At 35.1% G+C, this 21,527-nt stretch overlaps 1 protein-coding gene across 3 annotated transcripts; it reads right to left on the reverse strand.

Annotated features, from left to right (window-relative positions):
• Positions 1-138: 138 nt before the first annotated feature.
• LOC149415225 (uncharacterized) lies at positions 139-8,362 on the reverse strand. 3 transcript variants are annotated; one of them, XM_089642384.1, is made up of 4 exons: positions 8,227-8,362; positions 6,336-7,560; positions 5,736-5,870; positions 139-4,182 (listed from the first exon to the last, which is right to left on the reverse strand). In XM_089642384.1, the coding sequence occupies exons 2-4, from the start codon at positions 7,524-7,526 to the stop codon at positions 4,108-4,110; spliced, it is 1,401 nt and encodes a 466-aa protein (XP_089498510.1). In that variant the 5' UTR covers positions 7,527-7,560; positions 8,227-8,362; the 3' UTR covers positions 139-4,107. The 3 variants fall into 3 exon arrangements, with proteins under 3 accessions (XP_089498510.1, XP_089498508.1, XP_089498509.1); XM_089642382.1 differs by having other exon boundaries at positions 5,727-5,870; XM_089642383.1 differs by having other exon boundaries at positions 5,727-5,870; positions 6,336-7,569.
• Positions 8,363-21,527: the final 13,165 nt, after the last annotated feature.

Here is a 21,527-nt window from a genome sequence, read left to right on the forward strand (position 1 = left end):
AAAAACCGATTCTCAACCCCTTTAAATCTTTGATAAAATTGTGATTTCTGAAAAGTATGACATTGTGACCGTTATACTCGATAGCAACATCTCCACATAAGTGCTGGTGTGGGTTAAATAAAAGATCAATGGGTGTTTTTTAATTTATTATTATTTGTGGATTGATGGGGACGATAAAGGAATGTGGTTTGCACAAACATAAGCTGTTTTCTAACATATATTAGAATTATTATGAACTTTGAAAACAGACTAATGACAGAAAGAAGAAGACAGATTAGGCAGGCCGAAGTAGACACCCTGAAATGTATAAATGTTTCACACTTGGTAAAATAGGATCAATTTATTATCGTACATTTTTTACAATGGAGATAGTCAGGAAATACATTGCAGTCGGGTTTCCTTAAAAATCCAGCTGACTAAACATGAAATTACTATCTATCTCTTATCTCCAACTTACAGCTTCAAATACACAAGAGAATTATAATAATACTTGTCATTTATGCTATCAGTGTAAATACACCGTCAAATACATATAAACCAAATTGTATTATACCATGAAGTCAACATCGATCTGTTCATGTTCATGGAAGTACATATTTATAATAAATCAGATTAAAAAAGAAACAAACTTTCATATTATTTCCTCAGAAAAATATGTATCAAAGCTAGGATTTTTTTTAACTGACCTTCCTTTGACCTGAGACAAATTTGGTCTGTTATTATGTTTATTTTTATGGTAAGAATGATTTGAACTACCGTATAAGATGCTGTGCATTTAAATCTCACATTCGTCAACATTTTGAGGTTAGTTGACTTTTGTAAAACATTTGTTTGCTGTATGTGGTTTAGTGTTTCTAGTAGATGATGACTTATTCGTGGCTGAAGCGGATTCTGCACCTGGATCAGTGTTTAACCTAGTTTCTCCTTATAACCTAGACATTATATAAATAGACACTTAACACAGAAGGTCTGTAGATTGGTAATTTACATTAATAATATTAAGTGTTTTGTAAACCTTCACACCGCCATTCTAAGTACCCTGAAGCAATGTTAGCTGGCAGTGCCGCAGCGGGAGTCTGCAAGCGATCCAATACATACATTTATTATAATAAACAGAATTGAAACCAAAACTCTGTTATACCAACACAACAAAGTTCTAAAACTTCCACAGCCCATTTCAAATATATACGAGATTACATACTTGATCCAAATGAATTAGAATACTTGATGCATCACTTTATTTCTCTCTCAGTTTCTTTTGCAGTGTTTATTTCCCCTGGCTTTGTCACAATAAAACTAAGCAACTTGTGGTGATATATAAACAACGATCGTTCGTTTGAATCATTGACTTGATAAGAGGCTAATAACTCGTCCTTACTCGATGGAATACGTTTCAAGTGTGCCTTTCATGCTGTGGAATACAACGAATTGTTGTCGTATTGAAAACATTCAAGTTTGCACAAGCGTGGGTCGGTAAACCCTAGCCGTTGTGACAACGGACCGGGTGACAACAAAGACAGCGGGTTACTGTTTGTGAACAACATTCTACATACATAAATAGATAACTACACACCCTTCCTTTACACGTCTTTCCTATATTTCTCTTACCTGTAACGTTTAATACAATTCCTTCAAAATAGGGGTGAAAAAATATAGGTTTCTTCACTATTTATCTACTCAAATACAGAGAAGGTGTTCCTGTCGCTTTGGGTGGTTAGTCAAAGGGTTCTTAATTCTAGGATTCATAAGAATGAAAAATAAATATTTTATCAAACTGGCAAAAATGAGACGCCAAGTTAACTCTATAGGCATAAATAAGTCCCTTCCTAATATACAATCACATTTATTAAAAAATATATTAGATCATTTCTAATATTTAAAGAAAAATCACACGTCTAAGTGCTCACGATAATAAAAGTGTGTCAATTGTTTGTTACTAAGAATAATGATGTTAGTGATCCTAGATAAAAAAATATATATTGCGGGATAGGATGCAGACAGATCTCGACGTAATGCGCTTTCGGAACTACTAAAATAGTTTGTTTTTTCCAAATCTTGGTGCGTTAAAAATTGAATGAATAATTTTGAAAGAAAGTCATTGTTACCCAAATATTCACAATTAATTCAGTCTTACGAGAAAAAAATCTAGTGTAAGGGACAAACATCAAGTTTCTAACAAATAAACAATGTCCACAAATATATTACATTTCTTACAGCAAACTTACACAACAGTTAAATTAGCAAAGTGACGGTGAACATGCTCAGCTCATTTATGTTCACACTTTACAGAGGATTACACAACACTTATATTCCTACACATTCATTACTCTTACTTTCATATTTAATACGTCATTTTATACTTGGTGTATGTAATAAACAAATTACACGCAATTCTTTTGATAAAGATGGCTGTTTTCTTGTCAGTTTTGAAACAGTGTTTAAATATAATTATCACAGAATGAAATGATAAATAAATGACTCATCATTGAATACTTTTAGTTTTATAACTCTTACGACAGGCAACTTTCCTTCAGCAACAGCAACAGCAACAAGAGTGTATTGGAAATAATGGTGATTTGGTTATACTAACTCCAATAAAGATTTCCTTTCCTCCAGAACTATAATATGTATCTCAACTTTAGTGTATATTTAGATTATAAGTGTGATCTTGAACGATTTCAATTTAAGGGTGTATCACATAAAGTGTGTGCTTTTATAATTCATTAGTTCTGGCTAAATTGTAATCCAATAACTATTGAACAGTTTGAATTGTGGCTATGAATGTTACATTATAAGACTAGTAATATTTTCTTAAATTTAAAAAATACATTCAAAAGAAGAGTATCTCATTATGGCCAACATTTTACATTCTCATTAGCGATCCCAAAAAGACAATAAGCTTATAACGTGTGCCACCGACGAGTATCTCCCACCCAACGTGCTTTTATCACATGCCTTAAATTTACAAGCGTTTCAATCATCTTACATTATATTTTAGTCAATATTAAAAAGACAACATAAACGAAGTACATAGCACATTCTCCAAAAGAAAAGAACTTCATTTTCTGATTTATTTACTTTCATAAGCGCAACAGCCTACGTGTGATTTAAAAAAAAGATTGACTGTTAATGTTAAACACAATAACATAGATATTTTTTAATTAGTTTGTGGGTAGTGTTGTGCGTGTTTAGATTATTATGTAGGTACTATAAAACAGTGTGTACCATTTTAGCAATGGTTTAGTTGACCTGCTCTTGTAGCTAGCGGCTTGCGAGCGTCTACGCTTAGTTGCACATATTATATTTTTGCAATGGAACTCGTCCCTCAAATATCTAATCAGATGTACTTAAATTTTTAATACAACATTAAAATCTGATATCCCAAAACTTGTTTTAGCGCACACAAAATGAAATAAATTGATATAAAATGACTAGTTCTCTTATGAACAATTGGAAAGTCCAGAGAAACATTTTAGTTCCATTTCATTACCAAAACACAATTGCATTTTATGAAGTAATTTAGTTTATGTAAAACAACATTATATGTTATGAATTTTCTACTAATTTGCATAATAATTATCCTTTACAATGCTGAGTTTTTCAAAGCAATCTACCTCATCACACGGCACATTTTGACACAATGTATACAATGTAAGTCGCACACTCATCAGCGAGCTATAACCAGATAAGGTTAATATTAAAAACATTTTGTTTTATGATAGTTAAAATTCGTTTAGCTGAACGGAATTAATTAATATGGCATCCTATAGAAATCAATTTATTAAGGACACTGACAATCTTGTCAAACATGGACTGTCCATACACATACGGACGTATTGTAGTGAACCCTAAAAATATGTTTGCTTCTGTATACGTATACTTATTTGAAATCAGTATATTATTTGTATATTAACCAACTGAGGAGTTTAAGTGTTGACGTGAAGGATTTACTTTATGACTAAAGCATATTTGTTATTATGTTAATTTTATTATCATAAAATTTTAAATCCATTGTTGTATGATTTAAGAAATGCAATTGCGTTTGGGTGGTTTTGAACTAACTGCTGCTGAACCAATCGATGGCCTTCAGACAGACTGATTAAATTATTAATCATCTTCTGAGGGGTTCTCTGCTGTCAGTAAGATGGCGTTATCCTCAGCCTGAAGATCTGATGTTAAGTTCTGCAAAGGGAAATATTTCATTCCGTGAATATATAATATTCCTAACAAAATATCCTATAAGTCGAAAAAACCAATTTGATCCGTATAATAGATTGCAAATAATAATATTTCAAAGTTCTTAGTTCTTTCAATGTAATAATAATAATAATAATATACATAATATACTACATAACTTGATTGACTGCCGTAATATAGTACCATACTATGAATACGAACCAAATTCATTTTTAGAAAACGAATTTTATAAAATATATTATGATAAAACTATACTAACAGACCGAGCAATTAGTCATAATAGACCCCATATAGTTTTACATGACAAAATTAAAAAAATAACTTATATCATTGATGTCGCTATTCCAAATTCCTGTAACATTCAAAAATCTGTTAATGAAAAAATTAGAAAATACACAGATTTAGGAAACGAAATAAAAAGAATTTGGCATTCTCAGACTATAAAAATATTACCATTCGTTATTTCGGCTACTGGCAATATACCTAGCTCTCTCATTAAAAATTTAGGCGTATTAGATCTATCAAAAAATTTATATATAAAGATGCAAAAGTCGGTCATTTTGAATACATGTAGAATAACGAAAGATTTTTTAAATATTTATGTTGAGGGATCAGTAGGATTTATAGGCCCTGTTAGAAGTACTACCGAGCCGAACCCTCTGACATGAAAATATCTGGAGACGGTGAATTTTTTTCCCATTTGATCTCTGGTGAGTTGACGTGTTGTTCTTGTATTGTTTTGTATTTATTTTGCTTATATAATGCACTTACATAATGTTGATTGACTAGATGATCATTTGTGGAAAAGTGAGTGGAAGGGTTAAGTTTTTCCTTTGGGGAAGATTTAACCCGGACAACTAAATCGGAAGTTTAAAAATAATTGGATAATTTGTAGAGCGCCGTTTTTGTGAAAAATCACCTCACATAATATGAGATATTAGTGTCCATTGTAGCTGGAAGTGAGGTTAGGTTAGATTTTGGCCTGCCTGCAAATTCCAAAGAAAGCCCGTCGTCCCACGGGTCGGTAAGCAATCGACATAAACCGAGTGCTGTAAGACCGTGTGCAGAATGTTATAGTCAGGTAACGATCTGCAGCTCAGTTCAGTGTTGAACTATTCTGTGCAGGGTCTTAAATCATTCGGTTTAGGTTGATTGCTTACCGACCGTTTGGGCGGCGGGCTAAATAATATTTACTATGTTTGCAGTTTAGAAATCAATTGCTTCTCAATTATCAAAAAGACAGACATTTTGACTAAATCCGAAAATGTGAATTTGATTCCCACCTAAGTGAAAAACTATGATAACGTGCATATAAAATGGTTGCTTTCATGCTTGATGAATGGTAATGTTTGATGAGCACTAGAAAAATGACTTCAAAGTTGCCTCAATGAACATTACACAAATAATAATATGTGAAGCTAGAAAAGAAATATTATTGAAATTTGGAAATATGGAAATATGAGTGTGAAAGAGAGAAAGTGAGGAGTATATAAAAGTAGATGATTTAGGTTATAAAGGTGATGATTTACAGTTCTCACCCCGATCTCCTGTATCCTCCTCTTGCAGCGCTGGCGGCGCCGGAGCGCGTAGCACAGCACTGCCAGCACCATCAGTGCTGACCCTGCGGCTGACAGGATGGCTGGCAGCAGGAGGTTGTCACGTGCACTGTAGTCCTACAGACATAAATTGTGAGGTTAGGTTAGTCCTGAGGAGGCACACAACAGATCAATGTTAGGTTAGGTTAGACCAGCATCAGGAGTGCAGAAACTGCATCAGACGGAATGGTCGGCAACAGGAGGTTGAGAGACACAAATTGTACAGTTAGGTATCCTATTAGCATCCTAATATTATCTTGAGACATGGTCCTTAGTTTGTCTGTTAGATTCCAGTTTGCCCTATTATGAGCTCAATTGAATCTAGAAAGATGGCCCTATTATATTTACCGATAAGGTACCCAGTTGGACAGAGCAGGGGCCTAAGCCCCTTTTGTAAATGTAGCTTGTAGGTCAAAGTGAAGGTAAATCTGGCAAATATTACAAAGGTATATGTTGTCCCATTAGCTACTTAGTGGAATTTGTAAAAGCATACAAAATTGATTGTAAATTGTCTAAGAGAGAATATTTTGATATGGTACTTACACTCCATTGGAAGTATGATGAAGCATCCACGAAGGGCCATCTGGTCTGCAGCCAGGAAGACTTGGTTTGTGACATCTTCACGTCATCACTTCCCGTTCCTTGCACAGACACATCGTCCTCATCAGCCATCGGTTCTTTGTTATAGTCCTCGTCATCATCGTCCAATATGCTCTCCTTCGTCTCCATGAACTTTGTCTTGTTCTTGTATTTACCAAACATCTTCTTGTTGATAGTGTCATTCTCGTCAGCAGGTGATGTCCTATTCACTGTATTGACTGTGCTATAAACTATTGCAGAAGAAGGAGTCGTATTGACAATGGTTTGTTTGGTGGATTTAGATTTTGCAGGAAGAGATTTATTTATGATAAGTGGAGCTTTCTTTGTGTTAGTCGTAGCAGTTGTTGCAGGTTTGGTTACATCGTAGTCTTCATCATCCACATCGTCATAATCCGTCCAGCCAATCTGGTCATGGCCCAGCATCAAGTCATTGTTGCTCTCGCGCTGGTGGGTTGGGAAAAAGGAAGACATCGTATCAGAGTCCTTTACCGTCGTCACGTCGGACTTTTCAGTGGTATGAATCGGAGAAAGCGTCGAAGACTGGAGTCTTTTGAGCGCAGGCATAATCCACTCCAGTTTGGCTGTGGAGGATTGGGGTGAAGGAGTGGAGGCATTAGACACTGTTGAAGTAGCAGGGGTTGTGACATCTACCGAGGTGGTGTTGATGTTGACATCAAGCGTTGCTGTGGAATTGTAGTAAGGCGTTTGGGTGGCTATATTCTTAATCGTGGTAGATTCTTGAGAACTATTTGATATTTTTGTTATGGATTTGACATCTGGGGTCAAGTCTTTCTTTCGGCTCTGACTCTTTTCGGCGAGGTCAGCCGCGATTAGTCGACTGCTCTGTCCCAGCCAGGTGGTGTGTTTGGTCTTGGCTAGCTGGACAGGGAGGTCCACGGGGAAGATTCCTGTCTGGATGACGACCACGAATACAACCCCGAAGACCAGAAAGAGGCCGAAGAGGAAGACGGCGAGGTAGTAGATGACCAGGCGCTTGCTGACCCTGCGCTGCGAGGAAGAGGGACTGTAGTCACGCCCCTTGCCTTTACCGCCGCTGCTGCAGAGCACCTCCTCAGCCTGTGGGAGGATGGTGTACTGCAGACTGTTCTCACCCTGACGCACCGTTTTGTACATTCTGACTTTCAAAATGTATTATTATTTCCCTTTCCTGAAAAAACTTCTTAGATTATAGTGGATTCAAACTGGAAAGCAACACAATTTTTGTAATCATTTAAAAAAAAATGGAAATTCTGTCATAGTCGGTCTTTTAATTTTGAATGTTTTTTTAGGGGATTTCCCGGCAAATTCCACTTGTTCTACTGATTTTGACATTCATTTATTCGCAGTATCTGGTATTAACATAATATTAATATAATTTATAAAAACATGAAATGAACTCTGAAATTTTCACAAGAACGAAAAGCAGCGTCGTAGATAGTTTACGTTTGATCTTGACAAAAAATAGTAAGGATCGAAATAATCTAAATGCATCAGCCTGCAGTCTGGTCTCCGCTATACATCGCGCAATAAGATCAATAACAAATTAGATACAAACCCACAGCACTATCGACAGATTCTAACTGGTTTCCAGTCGGAAAACTGCCTTATGTAAGGGATGAAACCAACCCCAAGCATGGAAAGTACTCGGAAACGGCTCAAACACACTAAATAAATCAATTAAATCGTAAAATCACCGCACTCTTACAACACATGCGAAGTATCACACATTAATCTGAGAACTTATCGTCTTTTTGAGAAGCGATTTGATTTGCACACGTTATGTTATTAATACTCAGCAAATATCGGCGTAAAGCAATCTCGGAATGTATCGAACCTTTGTCAGTTTGAGGGTTGTTTTCTTGTGCGGGAATAGTTCAGTTCTATAGTCCAGTCGATAGTCCCCGCTCGGGCCGGCGGGCGTCCTTTAGTCGAGCCCAGGGGATGGAAAAGCGATCAACGGCAGACAAAACAGTCACTCGATAAGGGTATAAAGGGGGAGCGCAGTGCGCCGGCGCGCCTTCATCGAACGGAAACTCGCGCAGAACTTGGCCGAGCGTCCGGTAGGGAAATATTTGCGGGGAATTTCAAATCTTCCCTGGAAATTATTCCGTAGATTTCTCTTTTATTCTGAATATTAATTACTGCAGATTTTCTTCGAACTACAAATCTGTGATTCTAAGAAATTGTAACCATGTGTTCTTTCAGTCAAACTTCAATGTAAAATAAGAAGGGCGATTTTTCTTTGTTTCAAAAAATGTTATTGATTTATTTTCGTTTTCTAAAGCTTTGAGTTCTCTTCGTCAGAAGTTTTTCGTCTTAACATATCAACACCAAATGCGAAATTATTTCTTCGTCTGCCAGCCGGCATCTTCCTCATTCTAGTTTCAATAATGTAAAATACAAAGTCCCGGGCGTTGCTCGGGCTTTACGCAGAGTTTTTCGAAGAGAGATCTAGACAATTCGTAAATTTCCTCTTATTGCATTAACAAGTATACAAATTCTGCTTTAAGGTGTGGAAGAAGGGAGGGGGAGTTATTTTTCGAAATCTCCAGTGACAATAGATAGTGACCTTACCTCTTGTTTTGAAGGTCAAGGGTGCAAAATTCAATCTCAGAACAACACCATAGATTTTTATAAAAAAAACAAAGCCACCCACGGTACAGACAGACAGAGGCGGATTAACTGTTGAGAGCGCCCTAGGCAAGCACCTCATCGGCGCCCCTCTAGCGACCACATATTATAAATTTTAACAAGTACCTAAAGTAGCCGAATTTGTAGTTAGGTGGGTTTTACTTGAAAATAAAAATTTCGTGGGAGGGGGGGGGGGTGGCTAGAGAATTTCAAGAAAATAAAATTTGTCCCGAAAAAAAAATTCATGGGGGGGGGGGGGGGTGGCTAGAGTTAGCTAGTTCTCGTTCTGAGTAGCCTAAATGGCGATATATCGCCCTCGTTGGCAACACTGCCAGCTATCTTTTTTTTACATACCAAGTTTCATCACAATCGGTTCAGTAGTTTTTTTGCATGAAGAAGTAACATATACCTATACAAACACACACATATACACTTTCACAGTTATAATATTAATAGGGATAATTAATAAAACATAAAAAATTTAAATGATTAATTATTTATGTAAAGGAATAAGTACTCACTAATAAGTACCTACCTAGAAATGCCTAGGATCCCTTTGTGTTTAAATTACGAATTTTATTTTATGCACTTTTCAAATGTCACTTATGTGTTGTCTTGGTTACACTTAAACAGCATTTATTTATGAACAGCATTGTGTACTCGCTATGTGGCTGACTGAGTGACTAATAAAAATAATGTAATTTTTTAATATAAAAAAGGACGACAAATAAACTTTAATAGGTTAATTACGGGAATTAAATTTAAAAATTGGTATATACTAATCACAAAAAAAATTAAACATCTCTGCGTCTACATTTTTGTTTTGCGAAGTTGTCAATAACATCGTCATAGTTTAAAGAGAGCAGTAATTTGGATTCAATGTTAAGTATGGCTAACGAATTTAATCTCCTGTCTGTCATGGTTGAGCGAAGATAATTTTTCACTCTCTTTAGACAGGAAAAACTCCGCTCGCCACTGCAATTGCTGACTGCCGTCGATACGCACATTCTTAAGGCCAAGTATAATAGGTACCCTGTTCAGAACGAAACTACAACAATGCCCCCCAGCGGAGAAACTAGGTTTTACTAGCCATTTAAAGACAGTTCTGTACTAAAAAAGTTCTGTTGAAATTCGTAAGATGTCACTAATTATAACTGACTTATATTGTATGTCAATATTTGATTTTTTAAAACACTTTCCCACTGCAGAAGGCTCCGCGCTGACATAAAAAATACTATAGGTAGGTACCTAGGTAGGTACATCAATGTGCTCTGACCGTAATAAAAAAACGTGCTTGAAGACTATTCAAGAGTAAAAAATGCATGTTTTGAAGGATAACAAAAAAACATGCTTTTTGTAAGCTTTTTTTAATAAGGATCATAGAAGAAAACAACGGTGCCTAAGTAAATAATATGTAATGCATTATTAAAAACAATGTCATGACACAAGTAAAAATAAATTACTACTAAATTGCTACTTATAAATTCACATATTTATAAGTGGCATGTGATAAAAAAAAATTAAAAATTATAAAAATATGGGATTCGAACCCGGGTCCTGCATAACGAGTGTCGAACACTCTGCATCTAGACCGCAAAGAGAGGTATCTTGCGCGACGAGAACCGCGTATACGACGTGTACTCCTCAATTGACTTGTCCCGCGCAATTTTAAATTTTGAAAAACTCACTTACGGCTGTTTTTTTACTAAAAAAACTTGTCACGCACATCTGCGAGGGTAATTAGTCGCGTTATCGGCCTTGAGTCACTTGACGGTCATGAGTCGGTTTTACTCCGGTCCTTGAAAATGCATAACGCGCGTAAAGAAGTTTCACTTCAATATATAAAAATCGTATGTAAAGTACATTAAATTTGAAATAAAAATTATGAACGTATATAGCATGTACCAAATAAGAATCAGCTAAGCACACCTCACAATAAATGTAATATTATTTTACTTATACAATAAAAAATTGTGAAGACGAATCGTATCAACCTAACTCGATGAACATCTCTGATGCCTGTCCTCAAAATCAATGACAAAACATATTTACATAATATACACAAGTGTGTGTGAGCATGTCCACGTCGAAAACTAACACATGTATAAACACGTGCACAGCAAGACCGTTTGTCAATTTATAAAAAATTACTGGCAAACTTCTTCGTATATACAAGTAGGTATTATCTTCGCTGACTGATGACACGCAAGATTTTGTTGAAAATTCCAAGTGTCGTTCCGTGATTAACGCCATCTGTTGACATATTTAAAAATAAGCCTTCAGTTCTAATTTCTGCCGTTGTAGCTGAATTAATGTCGCCACTTTACGGCAACATAATTTATTATTTTAATAAACTCGAAACTCTTAAACAAATGGTAATTTAAAAATGTGAAAATAATTTTAAAAAGTGGACAAAAATAATAGAAACTATTCCTCGTTCCTTTTTTTAGAATAAATTTAACCAAAGTTTAGTAAACCGCATTTACAAAAACATTAAAGATAGTGCCTAGGAAATAATTATACCACAACCTTATTCTTTTTTTTTTTTTAATTTCTGAACGAAGTCTTGAAGAAAAACCTTCAAGGTATTTTTTGATATATTCAAAATTTAAAAATATTTTTTGAACAATACGAAAGGACGGCCATAAAAAGGTCATATTTCTGATTTAATTTTGATAAATGCTAAGTCTTTATAAATAATAAAAATATATAATTTTTTTTTTCCGGCTAAGAACATCATATTTACCGTATTGCGTAATAATATGTTCATTATTTCGAATTGATAAATTACTAGACACCGCCTTAAGGCTATGTCAATGTTTGGATAAATTGTTTCAAGTTCTTTTTTTCTTAGAACCTGTAAAATCGCTTTGGTTGTTCGGGGCAGATCTCCATCTCGAGCTATCGTTCTTAAATCAGAACGTAGATGGATACATTCATCAACAAAGCACTTTTCTAAATCACTAGAATATATTGTTACTAACATACTAGCACTATTTTGAACTTCTTCGGTGTTCAAATTGACCAAATTGCTTAAAAACGAAAATTTGGTATAAAAATTGCTGTACGCTTCTCGTCTCTTTTGAAGTTCAACGAAAAGTCTGTCTATAATTACTAAATATACTGTCACTCTAAATGTTTCCCGACCAGATAATGAAAAAGTAATATCTTCGGCAGATTCATCTGCTGTGAGTTTTCTCTTCCGTATCCTCTTGATGTCCTTTTCATATTCTCTGACTAATGCGAATTCTAAGGCTTGCTCTTCATATTTATTAAAATTTTCCCTTTCTGAAGAAATTATTAGAATCAGACTGTCATACATTTGAATAACTGTACAAATATCAATATCAACGGACTGTAATTTTTTATTGGTTTTATTCATGTGAACTAAAATAAAACCCCAAAACACGATCATGAAAGCAGTTTCTAGTCGTTCTAATTTCAATCTTGTGCCTTTAGCTTCACATACAACAGAACGTTTTTGCTCTGTATTGCTCTCGATAGCAATTAAAGCATTGCAAATTTCTGGAAATGACTCTTTCAAACTTTTGCAAGCATCTGCTCGAGCTGACCAGCGTGTGTCAGATGGATTTTTGACAGTAGTTTTATTTTTTTATCATTACCTAGGATTATTTGTGCTTGTAGAGTTTGCCATCTTTGAGTTGAAGCTGTAAAAAATGTGTAGATTTCTTGAAGGAGACCAAAGAACCAACAAGCTTCTTGAGCGCATTCAGCGGCACATTCACCCACTAGGTTAAGCGAATGTGCAGAGCAGGGTATATATTCTGCTAGGGGACATAGTTCTTTTATTTTGGCCTGTAATCCATTGTAAATGCCTGACATATTTGCGGCATTATCATACGACTGGCCTCTACAGTCTAATATATTAATTTCAATCATGTCCAATGTTTTAATAATAGCATTTGCTATGTCTTGTGATTTGTGACCGACATTTGCGATAAACTTAAGAAAACGTTCAACGGGCGTACCGTCGGTTTGAATGTATCGGATCACGAAAGTTAATTGGTCAATGTGGGAAATATCTGGTGTTGAATCCACTATTATTGAATAATATTTTGATATCTTGATTTCATGTTTTATTTGTGTTAATATTTTGTTTGCCATCAATTCAATAAATTCGTCACACGTTGTAGAACTTAAGTAATTGGTATATCCCTTTCCCTTGCCGCCATATTGAGCAATATGTTTACTTAAAAACGGATCAAACTCCGCTATGAGTTCCAGCGTCATTAAGTAATTTCCGTTATGAAGAGAGCCAAGTTTTTCGTCATGTCCTCTAAAAGGTAAACCACGCGATGCTAAAGATTTTACAGTGGCAACCACTCGTTTTAAAACTTCACGCCAATAAGTCATCTCTTCTAGAAATTGAGCGGCGAGCTCATGATCGACACGACCGTCAATGTTAGATCTACGTTGCAAGCTCAAAATACATGTTTTATGTTCACATGAGTTTTCGTGGCTTTCTAATCTATTCGATGCGTTCTTCCAATCATTAAAACCAACATCTTGTTTTCCAAAACTAGTTCCACCACCGAATAATAAACAAGGTCGACAATAAACTTTACCTGTGCTTGGAGAGTAAATAAGCCATTTCCTTGGAAGTTTTTCTCTATTTAACAACTTTCTTTCAAACATTGTTTTTGTTAAAAAACGTGAGATTTTATCTTCATATATTCTCGTAAGAGAGTAATCAATGAAAAATCTGCATTTTGATTTTGATTAAATCCATTAATTGCAATGTATTCTTGTGTTTCGTTATTGATATCCAACTTGACTGGGTCACATCCCACGATAAACAGTCTATTTTGCGACTGCCTCACAACTTCTACGGCTGACGGAGTAGGCAGCATGGACAAATCGTGTTGTTTAGAACTAGTAGGAATTTCACATTGAATAGACTCGGTAGAAGACGCACTGTGAATTGCGTTAGAAAATTCCGAATCATCACTTTTTAATTTAGAAAAAAATGTCTCAATATGTTTCGTATGCTTTATAATATTTTGATTTTTTTCTTCTTTTTCCTTAGCCTTCCTTTTATAAGCTGCACCATTAGGTTTCTTCTTCAATTCACTCATTATTTGGGTAATGAACTAAAACGCAATGTACTAATTAATTCACACAAATACCGCTGCGAGTACGTAATCAATAGAAGCGCGCGTAACCGGCGACATCCAAGCTGAAAGTGATGAGTGTGACTGTCACCCCGTCATCCGTTCGGAAGTCCGGTGCCGGCCGCTTAGCCCCTGCCCCCGCTGCGCCCTTTGCCCTGCAATCTAGCAACGCCTGCGAACGAATCCACGAGCGAGCGGTCTTCTATTAAAAAATCATGCGATGTAGGCATGGAGGAATAATCAAGAAGGCGAGTATGCTTTGGAAGCTCTGCATCTCTACAGAAGTAAATAATCTTTTATATTGTGTAAGCAGGTGCATACTTACTTACAAAATTAAGTTTATATATATATTTTTTTTAATTCTAGGGGCGCCCGCCGGCGCCCCTTTGTAACTGGCGCCCCTAGGCACGTGCCTACTTTGCCTTAGGGTTAATCCGCCACTGCAGACAGACACTCTTCTTTAGATATGTAGATTGCATTCCCACTCCCACTAGTCAATACAGGTTTTAAATGACTTGATGTTGTTAATTTTTGTATTTTATTTTGTATCTGTACATATATAAACGCATCCCCAAATATTACCGGACAGGTTGGGTAATCGACGAATTGAATTTGTGAATTTGTACTGGATACGAAGAAGAAAAACTGTTTTCATTTTATGAGGATCGACAAATACAAGATTTTCAAAAGAATGAATGCTGTAGAAAATGAGATCCCTGAGGCGTGTGTGTGGTAAAACCATGTATGATCATGTGAGAGAGATTCGCAATGAATGCAAGGCTGATGTAAGCGTAATGAGTAAGATTAATAATGGTTTGGGTACGTAGAGCGAATGAACAAAGAAAGGAGTGTAAGGAGAATATGTGACGCGAATGTGAATGGTAGATGAAGTCAGGGACGTCCGAGGAAGACATGGTACGAACAAGTGAACCAGATATACCATGTCACTAGTCATAATAACATAAGGGTATGTATGAATGTGAACGAAGCAAGTAGTATTTCACTATCCTCTCGATAGCTCATCCATAGAATAACGTATATTTTCGATTTATTTTTAATTTACTTATAAAGTCCGCATATACTGTTCGGTACTCAAACCTATGAATTGTGGCTACATATCGGATAAGTTAGCCGAGTTTTCTACCTACTGGGAGTATTTATTTGATGTTATTTATTTATTTATCAACGCCCTACTGGGCCTTTACATAAAAATCAAAACATAAATTTAAAATCACACTATAACACAAATAATAAAGCATAAAATACAGTAACTTAAATTAAGTTATTATCACAATTAACTTTAAATGAAAGTCTTTAAATTTATATACGTGTAATACAAAATAAAAATAAATTATAAAAGAATTATTTTTTTTCAATTTTTCCGATTTTATCTCCGGGTTAAATCTTCCCCACAGGAAAAACTAAACCCTTCCACACACTTTTCTACAAATGATCATCTAGTCAATCAACATTATTATATAAGCAAAATAAATACAAAACAATACAAGAACAACACGTCAACTCACCAGAGATCAAATGGGAAAATAATTCACCGTCTCCAGATATTTTCATATCAGAGGGTTCGGCTCGGTAGAACTTTTAACCCTTAAATGCATACTGTTGTAAAACTGCAACATACCGTTCAAACCACCTTTAACTCTTTGGTGTATACTTAATGCATGCCGTTTTAGAATTATCAAGTTCACGGTAATATATTTTATCGAGTGGCATCACCTTTTTTTTCTTTCGCGAATGTCAAATGTCACTTTTTCTTCAACAAAGTGAAGATTCTCGAAAATTGGTTGGAGGTTAGAATTACAGTTTGGTTTTGCTGTTATTATTTTGATTTTCTTATGTAAGTAGATACAATACTTATATGTAATAACTCGTATTTTTCCGGTACACTTATTAGTTTTGAAAATTTTTTTTAGGTTTTTATTTTTTTTTTCATACGTAAATTGTTCATATTATTTTTTATTAAATACACGGGGTTGTAAATTTGCAACAATTTTTTTTAATCAAATATCATTAAAAAATTACAAATAAAATAAATTCTTTATATTTCCTTTCATATGCATGTAAATATCTACAAAATATATTTTTTTCCAGAAAATTTAATAAATCATGCATTTAAGGGTTAACAGGGCCTATAAATCCTTCTGATCCCACAACATAAATATTTAAAAAATCTTTCGTTATCCTACATGTATTCAAAATGACCGACTTTTGCATCTTTATGCATAAATTTTTTGATAGATCTAATACGCCTAAATTTTTAAAGTAATATTATGACATTAATATTATAGTATTAATATTATTTTATTATGCTTATTATGATTACCTACTCGTTATTTACATGATCCGAAAATTGCTGAATTGATTTGGATTTGTACGGGTATAGAATTAGAACAAAAATATCAGCGACATCCATAAACTCATCGCCCAGCCTCTGTACCCTCTCGATAACTGAATTGAATACAAAGTTATTGTTGTGAAATAAAATATTCCATCTAGTATGTTTGGGAGGTTCATGTAGTGACAGCAAACTTATAATATCAGGGCTGAATTAATAATTTTATAGAATAAAAGAACATCAATTATTTTTCGCCTTTCTGATAATTTAGATAACGTAAGTTTACATAATCGATTTTTTATTTATTTATATTACACGCCCATAGTGGCTTTTACAAACATGTGATATAATTATAATAATTTAGCACTAATATAACAAAAGCTAACATAAATATTTATTTATGAGGTATGTTATTATAGCCTTCTTGTAACTACATTCCGTGCAGTTGAACACATCAACTACTTCTGAGAAAACATTGCCAACTGCATTTAATTTAGGTACAAGCGAGTATCTAAATGACTCAGTCCTGATAATTTTGTTGCAATTAAAAAGAATTTTAGATCGACTAGCTCTTGTAGGTATATGAAAGGAAATTAGACTCAATACATCAGGGCTGTCTATAATACCATTAACAATTTTATAAATAAAAATCATGTCGGAAACAAGTTTTCTATCTGAGAGTTTTAATAAGTTTAGTTCTTTCATCAAGTGATTGTAGTTTATTGTTTCAATTGGTAGACCGAGTTAATGAATTAAAGTTAATGAATCTTAGGAATTTATGCTGAATTTTTTCAATGGAGCAGAGTGGATTTTGAAGTGAGGGGACCAGATAGAAGAATTATGTTCGACTTGAGTACGAACTAAAGAAGAATATAAGATTTTGTCTCTGCCATTTCGAAGAATGAAACCAAGTATTTTTAATCCTTTGTTGGTAACTGAATTTATTTGTGAAAGGAAGTTAAATTTTGAATCGAAAATAACGCCAAGATCGTTAATTTCACTGACAGAGGTGATAGGAACATTATTGATTTTATATTGGTAGTTAAAAGGTTGAGTTATTCTGAAAAATCTTATAATGTGGCATTTATTAATGTTAAGATGAAGTTTGTTCAGTTGGCACCAATATTGTAATTTGTTTAACCTTCCAGCGGGCGCGCTGTCGTAAAATTTACGACAGACGCACCATATCGCTTCCCCCACTCTTACCACTTATTCGTAAGCATCGAGCTTCGAGCTATGCTAGAGTCAAATCAAATGTCAAACATTTACCGCAAGATATAAGTGCTTTGCTTTATAAGTTAATTACGGTTGGGCAGTTGAACCGATAACAGAAGAAGAAAACAGAAGCTTTCCAAAGCGCGGTGTTTGTCGGTTATGTGCACTGGATAAGAAAAGATCCTCAGCACCAATGAAGTGTTGCCGTTGCCAGACCTTTACATGCAAGAACCATTCTTCAGTTGAGGTGGTTTGTAACAATTGTAAGGATGAGAATATTGATTCTGACTAAATAAGTCGATAAAATATTTTGTTTTGAAATACTAACACGTTTAGAGTGTTGCTTCGTTTTTTTTTTTAAGAAAGTCAATTTTTTTTTTTTAAGTACCGCCTATTATAATTTTTTATAACCTTAAAGAAATTACCTAACATTTGTATAAAGAAAACACCACTTTCATGGAGAAAACTCGATGACGTAAAATTTACGACAAGCGCCCGCTCAAGGGATATTTCTCAACGCGCCCGCTGGAAGGTTAAATTAATTTGAATGTTGATACAGTAATAAAGCTGCTGCCACACGCAAAGCTCACATCAAAAGTTAATGTACAGCGCATCATCTTTTCTACCGACACACGACGCTATCAAATATTTCTTCCTATGGTAGGAGAGGGGGTCAGTTGAATTCGAGAGCGGCCGAGGAACATAATTTCATCTGTCAAAGTGACAACTTTACTTACTGACAGCTTGAGAACGTTTTCGAAATAGATGATGATACTTGTCGCCTATTGCTGGATCTGTTGGACAGCTCATCCTCAGATGATGATGCCGCCAACTATATAATTATAAATGCTATTTATAAACTTTTTAGATTTTAAACAATCTGCGCGTAAATAGCGCATTTTCACATAACCTGACATAACCTCTCCGTCGAATCAGGAAATTCGCAGTTCGCACGCCGATCGACGAAAGCGACATATAATAAATTATTGTAAAATAAGCTCACGTCGATTTCCAAAAATGTCGAAGGCAAAGGCGGCAAGGACCAACACCAGGGCAGGGAACGAGAAGAGAGCACGAGAGCTGACGAGAGCAAACCAGATTACCCAGGAAAACAATTGAAAACAATCAACAAACGAACAAACCAGAAGCTTCTCTATGTAGGTATCGGGCCGTCCAACTTTATCAAAAAACCGAATGATATTACCAAATAAACATACTGAGTTAAAAATATGATTAATTTTGAAAGGGCGAAAATTTGTTTACTTCAAATTCAAATATTGATTAAATTTATATTTTAAATATATGTTAAGTATGTTTGCCAAATAAAGTTTTTTTTTATGTTTCTAAATTTACTAGCACACATGACGATATGAGCTAACATAATAAATAAGAAATGCATTATTAGGCTGCTTATGTCATGGCTGTCAAAGGGAACACGGAACTTAGTTGGTAGCTCCGCAATTAAAATGACCCCCTCTCCTTTTTACGGCGGAGAGGGGGACGCATAACTTTTCAAATATCGCGTCGGGAGCGGTTACGTAAAATAAATTCGGTTAGCGAAGTTCAGAACCACACTTATAGCGCGTTATCTTTTTACGTGTGTCGGGTCTGTATGGGATTGTATGGCGAGCGCTATTGTGCTTTATATTATCTGTTGATGTGAGCTTTGCGTGTGGCAGCACCATTAATAATCTCGATAATCTATCAAGAGGATGATGAAATATCCCCATGAGTAAGGTGTTTGTTACTCGTAGATTCTACCAGGAACACAAGCGTCTAAGAAGGTGACTCGTGTTTTTGTGTTTTTTTTGTTTTGTTTTATGCTGGCGAACGAAATTGATGCGGACTTCGGACGTTTCTTAGCGTTTCGGTATCCGGAGCACAGAAGGCGGCAGAGTAAAACGCACGGAGAACAAACAATGCGTGAACTTGAATTAAATTCGCCGAATAATATTACCTTTATATGCAACGTAAATTGTGAATGTCAAGAAAAAATACCAGAAACACAGAAGTATGATTGGATATTTTCGTTTGGTTGTCATTGTCATATCTACATATAAAAAATAATGTTTTTATGTTTGCCCCGAAGACTCGAAAACTACTGGACCGATTCCGCTAAAAATTTCAATGTTTCTTCTTATTAGCGTCAGGAGTATTTAGATAGTTAGAATGGTAGAAGAAGTTAGGGACGCTCCAGGAAAACTTAACGCGATAACTCTGCACTGGAATGAGATACATAGTCGAATAAAAGTCGATATATTGTAATTTTTTAATAGTGACAATATGGTATAGATTGGTGAATGGTAGACACAGTCGGAGACACCCGAGAAAGACACTGTACGATAAAATGAATCAAATACTTAACTGTGATAAAATGTGGCGTATGTGATGAAGAAATAAAGCGGTGTATTTTTTTGACAATTTGTATAGCGCATCTTTTGTGAGATATCACCTCAGGGGCGCTTTACAGTTGATGCAGGTATTACAAAAAATATAAATATTACAAAAATAAAGTGAAATTAAGTTAAACAAAATGAAGTACAGGAACAAGTGACACGAAGATAGAAGATGGAGACTCTGCAGCAAGAATCCTAGGTGGTGAAGAAACTGGACCAGCTGCTGCAGCGAGAGAGTCCACCAACAGTGCCAGCACGAGGTTCGTCATCCGTCCAGGTATGTGTCTGCTGCTAATTAAGCGCTGACACAATATCCTCACATTGATAACAGACCTTGGCAGCACCGCTGTGTCGTTCGGCGAGTCCGTCATTCATCTCCATGTAATCTTGTTCCTGTGATGATTGTGTTAGTTAGTGGTGCATTGTGCCCGCAATAAAAAGCGACGGTCGGGATAATAAATTAAATAGTGTAGAGAGAATGTGTGATGTGAAAGTGAAATGTAGAATAAGTCGAGGACGCCCAAGGCAGGGATGGTACGATCAAGTGAAACAAATACTTTTAAAAGTAAGCTTTTACAATTGTTACAATAATATTATTGCCACTTTCAAGGCAGGACCTGAACGAAACGGCGCATGGCTCTAGTAAAAGACGATCACTGTAATAAATAGTAAAATTCATAAACCCAAGCAACGCCGGCTACATGTCAGCTAGTTATTTAAATTATTTACAGCTCATTGTTATTTAAACATCACTTATTGCATTACGCACTACAGAATTCGTTAATAATTTTGTAATCACACACTTCTCATATCCGCTCACACGTTACGGGTAAAACACAAGCTAACTGATAAAAATATTAATATTTCTCTACTTTTTTGGTGGTTTAATGATTTCATAATATTGTTCCCGTTAAATTATTTATTTATTTACTAACGGACCAAGTCCAATTAACACATTATAAATTACACAAAGTTAATACAAGGAGAAATGTTACAATAAAAGATGCGATGACAAAAATAGGGCACAAAAACAATGGAGATAATGTCAATTCAAGACAGGAACAAGGTTTTGATGGAGTTAGTTTCAAGATTTTATTAAATCGGTTTAAAACACTATTCCTACCGCTTCAATTTGTTTTAACATGAATTAAATGCTTAGATTTTAGGGATCCCCTATACTCTAAAGCCAACCATAATATTTAATCATTCGGCGATTAATTTTAATTGGGGATGTAAAATGTTACCTACCCTTATTAGTTCTCGAACTTCCCCCGACTTGCCCTAAAGATACCCACATAAAAAGCAAAAGAAATTATAGATACCAATCCACCCCTAAATCTTGCTTATAAACTTCAAATTTCTTAGTAATAATGTGTAACGGAGAATGGAGAGAGTGTGCAATGTTTAG

The sequence above is a fragment of the Hesperophylax consimilis genome, chromosome 18 (genome assembly GCF_061612785.1).
Source record: "Hesperophylax consimilis isolate HC1 chromosome 18, BYU_Hcon_1.0, whole genome shotgun sequence".
Taxonomy (NCBI): domain Eukaryota; kingdom Metazoa; phylum Arthropoda; class Insecta; order Trichoptera; family Limnephilidae; genus Hesperophylax; species Hesperophylax consimilis.